This window comes from Bos taurus, chromosome 18 (genome assembly GCF_002263795.3).
Source record: "Bos taurus isolate L1 Dominette 01449 registration number 42190680 breed Hereford chromosome 18, ARS-UCD2.0, whole genome shotgun sequence".
NCBI classification, from domain to species: domain Eukaryota; kingdom Metazoa; phylum Chordata; class Mammalia; order Artiodactyla; family Bovidae; genus Bos; species Bos taurus.
The window spans coordinates 10,469,517-10,479,838 of record NC_037345.1 but is presented as its reverse complement, the minus strand read 5'-3'; the positions used below and the strand labels follow the sequence as shown (position 1 = coordinate 10,479,838).

The following is a 10,322-nucleotide window of genomic DNA, read 5'->3' as shown; positions in this document are numbered from 1 at the left end:
ATGGCAACCCACTCCAGTAGTCTCGCCTGGAGAATCCCATGGACAGAGGAGCCTGGCGGGCTTCAGTCCATGGGGTCGTAAAGAGTCGGACACGGCTGAGTGACTTCACTTTTAATTTCCTTTTACTTAATTTCCAGTGCCCGAGGCTCCGTCTGCACTCCTCCGCCCGGGAGGTGTCGCTCTGGAGCGCCCCTGAGGCCGGGCTGGGAGGCGGGACTTCCTGTCTTCCAGGAAGCATTTCCAGCCCAGCCCGGGGAGGCGGTTCATCGCTTCTGTGCGGCTGTCGAGTTGAGGGCTCGAGAGCTAGGGTTCCGCCTTGGGGCTCCCTCGTGGCACGAGGGTCAGGCAAGCGTCACGCTGAGGTCGGTTTCCCCGAGGAGCACGGCGCGACGGGATCACGTAAGTGCGCGCGCCGCCCCGACGGGACGGAGGGGCGGGTCCTCCTGCTCCCGTACACAGGCTCCAAACTGTGTGGCTTTGGGACGAGTCGCCCAACCTTTGCAGAGTAGGTGAGCAGCCGCTGGCTCATGGAGCGGGGAGCATCAAGCCGTTGTAAAGCATCGTAGCAACAACTGTCTGGCACACAGCGCTTGGTGCGAGATGCCTGCTGTTCTTGGGTTGAAATTCTGGGGCCTCGACGTGGAGTGGAAAGAGGCGGATGGGGAGGACGTGGGCGAGTAGAGGTCTGAAGGGAAGGGCCTCCCCGAGCCCCTCTCCCATCCCCCGGCAGGCGCACCTATTGCCGTACCCGGCGTTCGTGCAGACACGAGGAAACCGGAGGTCTAAATTAGAGTCCGGGAGAGACGAGGGCGGGAAGTCGAGGCTGTCTTGTCTCGGGGCTTCTCTGATGTCGTGGGCTCCACCAGCTCTCTCAGCCTCCCTGCGTTTGTTTGAGACTGTCTAGTTCCTTATTCTTGGATTTGTGCCTTCAGCTTTTACGTACTGATTTGAGTTCAGTTCAGTCGCTCCGTCGTGTCCGACTCTTTGCGACCCCATGGACTGCATGCAGCGCGCCAGGCTTTCCTATGCATCACGTAGTAAATAAGGCAGGCACTGGGGATAAAGTCCCTTCCCCATGGGGACTCTCAGAGCAGTTTGGAATCACATAGCTTTACCTTTAAATATCTTATCACACATCGCAATGCGTGCTCCAGAGGAGGGATGCAGGGTGATGTGGGACAGGGCTGGGGGAACCAGGAGAGGCTTCCTGACTCAAAATCTGAAGGATGGGAGCAGAGTTTATAGGTGGGTAGGAAGAGCAATGGTGTTCATTTTTAGTGGAGAGAGAGTGTGAAAAGGTCCTGTGGTGAAAAGACGCATTCCCACCACTGTCCTCTCCTGTGATGGAGGAGAAAGACAGCAACAATCAGATGCCAGGGGGTCAGAAATGAATCAGATCCAGTTCCTGTCCCAGGGAGCAGTCCCGAAGAAGAGAGAAGGCATATAAACCACAATTAGAATGAGGCTGACCCGTGCCCTGAGAAACACATTCTTTTGACAGGTTTTTTTTTTTTTTTTAATTATTTATTTATTTACATGACTGCACTGGGGCTTAGTTGTGGCACTCAGAATCTTTAGTTGTGGCATTTGAACTCTTAGTTGAAGCATGTGGGATCTAGTTCCTTGACCAGGAGTCGAACCTGGGCCCTCTGCATTGGGAGTGAGGTGTCTTAGACACTGGACCACAGGGCAAGTCCCTCGTTTGAAAAGTGAAAGTGCTGGTTACTTAGTTGTGTCCAACTCTTCGTGACCCCATGGACTATAACCTGCCAGGCTCCTCTGTCCATGGAATTCTCCAGGCAAGAATACTCCAGAGGGTTGCCATTCCCTTCTCCAGGGGCTCTTCCTATGCAAGAATCAAACCTCAGTCTTCTGCATTGCAGGGAGATTCTTTACCATCTACCAACATTTACTGTGTGGTGAGCACTTTGGGAGGCGCTCAGAGTACCTGGGTGTATAGAAGTTACAAAATAAATGGATACGTGCAGTGGTAGCTCTAAGGGGAAAGGTTTTGCATCCTCAGGCTCTGAGGCTGGTGCTTGCTTCTGGATGCAGGGAGAGTAGTGGTTCAGACCTGGGGTTTTGGAGCGGCCAGAGGATCGCACTATTAGCCTTGGGCAAGTTGCTCTTTCCCAGCCTGTTTCCTGACCTCCATACTAGGGGCAGGAGAATAAAACTTGTAGTACCATGTCGGCAGATGCTGGCACTCGGTAAGTGAGAACTGCTCTTATTTTTGCAGCTAATACAGGATATTATTTTATCCTTTATTAAACAAAAAGCTGCTTATTTTGTTGTTGTTGTTCACACTCTTTGTGACCCTACAGACTGCAGCACACCAGACTTCCCTGTCCGTCACTATTTTTTGGAGTTTGCTCAAGTTCATGTCCCTTGAGTCAGTGATGCTATCTAACCATCTCATCCTCTGCCACCCTCTTCTCCTCCTGCCTTCAATCTTTCCCAGCTTTAGTCTTTTCCAATGAGGCGGCTCTTTGCATCAGGTGGCCAAAGTATTGCAATTTCAGCTTCAGTCCTTCCAGTGAATATTTAGGGTTGATTTCCTTTAGGATTGACTGGTTTGATCTACCTGCAGTCCAAGGGACTCTGAAGAATCTTCTCCCACACCACAGTTTGAAAGCATCAGTTCTTCAGCACTCAGGCTTCTTTTTGGTCCAACTCTCACATCCATACATGACTACTGAAAAAAACCAAACTTTGACTATATGGACCTTTGTTGGCAAAGTGATGTCTCTGCTTTTTAATACAGTCTAGGTTTGTCATAGCGTCCCTTTCCAAGGAGCAGGGATCTTTGAATTTCATGGCTGCAGTCACCAAAGCCCTTTGACATAAACATTATTATTCAATACACAGTTGGTTCCTTTTTGTTGGAAGGTACTGTACTTGACAGTGGGAAGGCAGACAACTCTGGCTTTGGGGAACTTGAGTTTGTCTTGAGAGTGTAGCCTAGAGTGTGGGGCTTGTCTTCTAGGTAGGACCTGTGTAATTATAATGTAATACGTGAGAGCGTGATGGAAGCTGACCCCCACCAGCCACCTTCTAACTTCGGCCCCCATCACTCACCCCCTAGTTCTTCCCATGGCTGCCCAGTTGCTTCTCACATACTTCCTGCTCCAGGACTCTTGCTCTTGCTGTTCATTCTGCCCAGCACCCTCTTTCCAGTAGATGGCATGTTTGTCTCTCTCATTAGGCTCTGTGTGTGCCAAACACCACCTTCATGAAGCTATGGATGCTAAAAAGCACACCCTCAGGCCCTGCCACCCCGTCCCTCCTGGCGGGTTGCTTGGTTTTGGTATAGCACCTACTATTCTTGGGCATTCGGCAACATATTCATTTGTTCTTCGTTATCTGCTTCCCCAAAGAGATTATCCTCCTCTTAAGACACTCTTCACTCTCCCAGGAGCCCCGGAAGCCGCTGTCCAATTCAGATCTCTGAGGAAGGCCAGGGTGACGGTGGCTCCTGTTTTCAAGATGGACTTCCCCAGCTCCCTCCCACCCTCGTTGTTCATGACTGGCCCCCTTGGTCAGAGCGATGTCCCCGACCTGTCGTTCATGTGCAGCTGGAGAGACGCGCTGACCCTCCCGGCGTCCTCACCCCAAGGCTCTCAGGTGAGGATGGCAGGGAGAGCCTTGGTGGCTCGGGGTGGGGGGGGCATCGTTTGGCACCCCCATCCTAGAGGTCACACCAGTTGGCAGGAGTGCAGGGTGGGGGGCTTTGGTACAAATCTACTAAGACCCAGGCTCAACCAGAATCCCGTCCTTTGGGGACCTAGGGCGCCCTACCATGCACAGACGGTTCAGCCTCCTTCCTGGCTCCCTCTCCCCCCGCCTTCTCCTTCCTCTGTTTGTTCAATGAACACTCACTGAATAGCCCTACTGTGTGCCAGGTGCCTTATCAGGCCCTGGGGATCCAGAGTGAGTAAGTCAGATGCGCTCCCTGCCCCTGGGGAACAGTTAGGTGGAGTAGGGACTGACAAGTGAATAGGCCAGAAGATAAAATCATTTCAAAGTGTGGACATCTCTGAGCGAAACCAAAAGGATGCTGGAGCCGTACAGTGCACGGTGAGGGGGTGGGGAGACCTCCTGGGACAAGAAGGACACCTGCTCTTTCCCTGGACACCTAAGCCATCGGCTGCCACTTGGAGACAGGCTGGCTAAGGGTTACGCCAGGCAGAGGCACGTGGGTGAGAAATTTAAGACAGACACTGGGGGGGCGGGGTGGGGGTGGTTGGCGGAGCTCCCTTGACAAGGAAGGGCTTCCATCAGGAGCCTCACCTGCTGCTCTCCGTCCCGAGTGTGGAGCTGAGTTGTCTGAGGCCAGCCCTGCAGGGGCGGAGAAGGCAATGGCACCCCATTCCAGTACTCTTGCCTGGAAAATCCCATGGATGGAGGAGCCTGGTGGGCTGCAATCCATGGGGTCCCTAAGAGTCGGATACGACTGAGCGACTTCACTTTCACTTTTCACTTTCATGCATTGGAGAAGGAAATGGCAACCCACTCCAGTGTTCTTGCCTGGAGAATCCCAGGGACGGGAGAGCCTGGTGGGCTGCAGTCTATGGGGTCACACAGAGTCGGACACGACTGAAGTGACTTAGCAGCAGCAGCAGCCCTGCAGGGGAGCGTTAGAGCCTGTGGGCGCCTGCACGGTCTCCCGAGTGTAAGTGACATGAGGGTGAGATCCGGACCGGCTAGTGAAGGCCGGGCAGTCCTCCGAGAGCAGTGCAGCCTGGAGCTGGGAAGCACAGACTGGAGTCAGGCTGCCTGGGTTCAGATCCCAGCCCTTCTCTTTTCTGGCTGCTGCCCGGGACCAGGGACGGCCTCCCCTCTCCTCCCATTTTCTTCATCATTAGTGACAGTGACCAGCTTGGCAGGCCTGGTGAGGACTGAAGGAGTTAAGAAGAGACAAAAGCTGATGACAGGGCCTGGCCTGGGTGCTCGCTCACTGTTGCATCATGGCTGTGGTTGTGTTTCCTCAGGACAGCGCGCCGCACGTGGCCAAGGCTCTGCTCTGGGAGCCGGACATGCCTGGGCCCCTGCCCTTGCTGCCTCCTGGTCCCGGTAAGGAGCTTGGGCTGGGGGCCCCGAGCTGCTCCCACTCACTGCTTCTTCCGCAGCTCCTGCCCTGAGGCCTTCCCCCCACACCCCCTGCCGATTCCTTCCACCCAGCAGGGTCCTTGGCACCTCTGGGCACTGGGATACCTGGTTCCATTTCAGTCCCTTCCCAGCCTCCCTCTTCCCTCAGATCCCTGGGACCCCGGCCTGACTGCCAAAGATCTGCTTTTCCGGGGAGGCTACCAGTTCCGGAGACATCCCCGAGCCGTGCTGGATGTTACTGAGCAGGTGCGCGGGCCTGCCCGGTGGACAGTGCCGTGGGCCCGGGGCTATGCCTCCTGACCCGGCCTCCTCTCCTCCTGCAGATCAGCCGGTTCTTGTGGAACCACGGAGACATAGCCTTTGCACCCCTGGGGAGGCTACTGCTGGAGAATTTCAAACTGGAAGGAGCACATGTGAGTAACCCTGGCTGGCCAGGAGGGGGGAGGCGCCCCACTTCCCATCGGGGTGGGCCCTAGGGCATGTGAGCTTGACGAGGCCTTTCCACACAGAGCCGCTCTAAGACGAAGACAGTGGTCAGTGTGAAGAGGCTACACCAGGACCTCGGTGGACACCAGCCCTGGGGGCAAGTGGCTAGTGAGAGAGGATGGGTTGGGTAGGCCTAGCTGGTGGTGGGGCTCTGGAAGGATCCAGGCCAGGATGCTGGTTCCCATCAACATTTGCTTCCACCCTCCCCAGTGCGAGCACGAGCCACACTCTTCCTCATACAAATCGCGGCTGTGCTAGCAGTGCAGGGGCAGAAGGACTGCAAGCTCATGGAGCGCAGACATGGCTGTGTCCAGGCGTCAGGCGTCACAGGGCTTTGCCTTGACCCTTCACCTTCTCACCCACTAGCCTCTGCTTGGCTGAGTTCCTAGGCAGACTGTCTCCAGGTGGCAGCAATGTGGTTTGATTCCAGGGAGAGGCCACTGATTCCAGGGAGAGGGCTAGTGGCCTTCCTGAGGCACCAGCAGAAGTCCCAGGAAGGGTGTGCTTGGCTCAGTTTGGCTTGGCTTGGGTGTCATGCCAGGCGTGAGCTGATCACTGTGGCTGGGGTGACTCCCAAGTGCCCAGGCCTGGGTCATATGACTGTAGCACAGGAATAGGGTGGGGTGCTCTCGCAGAGGAAGGAGTTCCAGGTTGATTTAAGCACGCGTCCGCTGCACTGGGCCCCCCCGGGCCGGCCTGACCGTCCCGCCGTCCTTTCACCCCAGCTGTCCCTGGGCTTACCTCAGCCAGCGCCAGCGCCGGTTCTCCATCCTTGGGGCCCCGATCCTGAGCACGTCGGTGGCGAGCCTCCTGGGAGAGCTGCTGCACGAGGAGCTGGCCCTGCGCTGGGAGCGGCTGCTCCTGGATGATGCCTGCACTGGGGGCGCGCTGGCCTGGGTGCCTGGCAGGACCCCCGGGGCCGGGCAGCTGGTCTACCCCGTGGGCGGTGCCATGGACACACTGTGTATCCTACCTTGCTGAGCACAGGCCAGGAACGGGCAGGGAGTTGTGGGCCTCGAGCGGCCGTAGCTTGTGAACGTGTCCTTAGCAAGATGCCCAGGTTTCCAGAAGGTCAGTCTGACCCCAGAGAGCGAGCCCCAGGTTCTCAGCGACCCTGGCCGTATCCAGCTCCGGGGACCCGTCCGGCAGGTGGTGACCCGCAGCGTGCAGGGAGAAGGTAAGCCTGTGGACGCCTCCCTTGGCTGCTCACTGACCTGCTGCTGACCCTGACCCTCACCCTGACCCTCTCCCTCCTCCAGCTTTGCTGGCTGTCCGCTCTGACCACCACTGTGGCCTGTGGAAGGTCAGCACGCAGGGGCAGCCAGCCCCTCTCCAGGTGCTGCAGGTGGACAAGGGGGCCACAGGGATCAGCCTCAGGTGAGGGGCTTACGGGGAGGAGGCAGTGTGCACGGAGGTAGGCTTGGGAGAAGGAGTGGCCTGGCGTTCCTCACGCATGTGCCCTGCAGCCCTCACCTGCCCGGAGAGCTGGTCATCTGCAGCCGCTCCGGAGTCGTCTGTCTGTGGAGCGCTGAAGACGGGTAAGGCCCCTGCCACAGAAACCCCCACTCCAACACGGGCCCCCCAGAACCCGGCCGGGACCCGGCCAGGGTGCCCAGTCCTCCCCCTCAGCCTGTCCCCCCACCACGGCTGGCCTATCTCCCCAAGGCTGCGGCAAATCTACAAGGACCCCGAGACCCTGGTGTTCCGGGACCCTTCTTCCTGGCGCTGGGCAGACTTCACCGCCCACCCTCGAGTGCTGACGGTGGGTGACCGCACCGGAGTGAAGATGGTGGACACTCAGGTGAGGGCACGGGGCGCGGGGACCTCTGCCAGTGGGCGTGACAAGCTGCAGGGCCAGCAAGGCCCCGGCCAGTTGGACCCACGGCGGACTGTGGGAGAGCTGACCCAGCGTGTCCCCCAGGGCCCGCCGGGCTGCGGTCTGCTGCTTTTTCGTGGAGGGGCAGAGGCGTCGTGCCAGAAAGGAGAGCGGGTCCTGCTCACCCAGCACCTGGGGGATCTCGGCCCAGAGTCTCTGCACCCCATGCTCCACCTCATCTGTACCCAGGTGGGCTCACCTCTTCTCTCCACCCTGCCCTGTCTCAGGTCACTGGAGACACAGGTCACAGGGCCCTGGATGCAGCCAGGGATGGGGAGGGGCAGAGGGGGAAGAGGTCTGGCCCCACCCCTCCCCTCCCTCTCAGCACCCTGGCGCTCCTGGGTGTCTGGGCTTGTGTGCCAGCCTCGGGCAAGGTGGGGAAGGCTATGAAAGCCCCTCTCCCAGCGGGGCCGTCAAGACAAGGGACGCCTGCTGGGGAGACACCTCCTGCGCAAAGCCGGGCTACTCTGAAAACCACGTGGAGCTCTGGAAGGGGCCAGCCCAGAGAGACCTGTCCCGTCCCGTCGGTCTCATCCTCGTTTTCTGCCAGTTCTCCCTCTACCTGGTGGATGAGCGCCTCCCCTTGGTGCCCCTGCTCAAGTGGAACCATGGCCTCCGCTCTGCACCCCTGCTGGCCCGGCTGCTGCCGCCACCGCGCCCAGGCCTCCCCCAGCCGCTGCTCCTGGCCAGCCAGGGTGGGGAGCTGCAGCTGTTGCACCTCGCAGGTGAGGGGCCAGGCCGGGCAGGGGGGCGGGCAGGGCGGACCTGGACGGGGCCTCAGCTACCTGTCCCTCCTCCAGGAGTGGGGGCCTCCACACCCCGCCTGGTGGGGCTCCCCCAGTCTCTCCCCACCAGGAGCGACTCCCTCTCGGCCTTCCCCCTGCTGGAGCCCAAGAGTCACCGGCGGCTGCAGGAGCGTCTGAAAGCACCCACCGTAGGTGTGTTGGGGGCTGGGGCGGGTGGGGAGCCACGCCCCCGCCAGGCCGCCTGGTCACTGTCCTTCCGTCCCCAGGTCTGGCTGCTGCCATCCCGCCCCCCGCCTCCACACCAGTGCTGTCGCTCTTCCAGCTTTCCGCGGCCGGAGATGTTTTCCACCAGCGCCTCCACCTCCGGGCAGACCCCGGGCCCAATGCTCGTGCCCCCGCAGCTTCCTGGACACCCCAGGCCACTGCCTGCTGCAGCCGGTGGCTGGAGGCCCTGCTGGAGGTGCCCCTGACTCCCTCGGTGTGGGCAGCACCCACCTTCTCCCACCGCCGGCTGCTGGGTGGCTTCGAGCCTCAGAAGGTGGAGGGGCCGGTGCCCGAGGGTTTCCGCAGGGCCATGGCCCAGGGGCGGCTCCTACAGCGGAGGGACCTGGGCTTGCTCCCCACGGAGGAGCGGCCCCCCGCCCCCGAACCTGGCCCCGAGGATGAGCTCAGTGAGCGTCTGGAGGCAGCCTGGGAGTTCGGGGCAGCGGCCTGGTGGGAGAGGCAGCGGGGCAGCCGCGCGGGGCCCGGGAAGCAGCCCAAGCGGCACAAGCGCCGGACTCAGCTGTCCAGCACCTTCTCCTCCCTCAGCGGCCGTGTGGACCTCTCAGACGCCGCCAGCCCCGCGCCCAGCCCAGACCATACACTGCCCGAGGCCAGGCCCCAGCCCCCGAGGACCCCGCCCTCCCAGGAGCTCACCCAGGAGCCCTGGGCCCAGGGCGTCCCCTCAGAGCGGCAGCAGACCCTCCGGGACTACATGGCTGAGCTGCCGCTCCGCACGGACACCCCAGGAGGGGCCTCTGCGCTCTCCTCCCAGACCCCCAGCGTCCGGGCCACGCCCTCCAGGCAGCACGCCCCCCAAGACTGCACGGTCCAGCAGCTGCCCCGAGGGGACACCCCAGAGGGCACCACCCTGCTCTCCTCCCAGACCCCAAGTGTCCGGGCCACGCCCTCCAGGCCTCACACTCCCCGGGATGGCATAGTCCAGCAGCTGCCCCGAGGGGACACCCCGGAGGGTGCCACCCCGCCCTCCTCCCAGACCCCCAGCTTTCTGGCCACACGCTCTGGCTCTCAGCGGCTCCGGAAAAAGCCCCGCATGGGCTTCTGAGGCCTGGGGAGGTTGCCAGCTCCAGGAGCCTGCCATCCTTGATAAGCTGCGTCTTTCGTGGTTGAAACGGGAATCAGAGAACAGTCCCCATGGGGCAGACCTGCTTCTGGAATGCCTTCGTGAGCGGGAGACGCTTGGAAGCAGTCTGGAGCAACGTCAGGGGAAGGAGAACAGCAAAATAGTCATTTCTCCCGTAGGTCACAGTCTCGGGGCACGTGGTGGAGCTCTGGCAGCCCTGTCCTGAAGGTCGGTGTCGCTGGGATCCCTTCCAGCTAACAGTGTCATGCTGAAGGCAGGGGCTGCAGGCGCGCTTGGGCCCCCAGTGACCTCGGGACCAGAGCCCCAGCTGCTTGGCGCTGTGGGTGACGGTGAAATGAGCTCCCCAGCTAGCCCGCGCTCACTGGGTGTCAGCGGTGCTTTGTGGTCAGTGTCTGTGCGATGCGGTTCCTAGCACAGTCTAACGTGGAGAGGGAGGCACTTTGGACCCATGTTAGGGGTTGAATAAACCCATGACTGAGCCTGGTGTTGAATGATGGACTTTCTTAGGCTGGCCGTGTCCCCTTCCATGGCTTTCCACGCTCAGTGTTAGGTTCTCACCCTCCGTGGCTCTGTGGCCCCAGACAAGAGCCTGCTTCTGCTGTGGAGAAATCACCCCACCCCACCCCTGGGAACGCACAGGCCCCTGGGCGGGACCTGGGTTTCTTACAATAATGGAGTGGTTCTTGTCTCAGTACCTGATGGAGTGAATGACCTGTGACTCACCCAGACGTTAGATGAT

General features: G+C 60.1%; 1 protein-coding gene across 2 annotated transcripts; it reads left to right on the top strand.

The window, feature by feature from the left end:
• Positions 1-229: 229 nt before the first annotated feature.
• TAF1C (TATA-box binding protein associated factor, RNA polymerase I subunit C) lies at positions 230-10,062 on the top strand. 2 transcript variants are annotated; one of them, NM_001077888.1, is given in 15 exon segments: positions 260-399; positions 3,416-3,624; positions 4,992-5,073; positions 5,258-5,355; positions 5,433-5,522; positions 5,619-5,692; positions 6,321-6,559; positions 6,656-6,772; positions 6,855-6,972; positions 7,062-7,133; positions 7,261-7,396; positions 7,517-7,660; positions 8,022-8,196; positions 8,272-8,409; positions 8,484-10,062. In NM_001077888.1, coding segments are annotated over 14 exon segments (2,682 nt in total). In that variant the 5' UTR covers positions 260-399; positions 3,416-3,486; the 3' UTR covers positions 9,545-10,062.
• Positions 10,063-10,322: the final 260 nt, after the last annotated feature.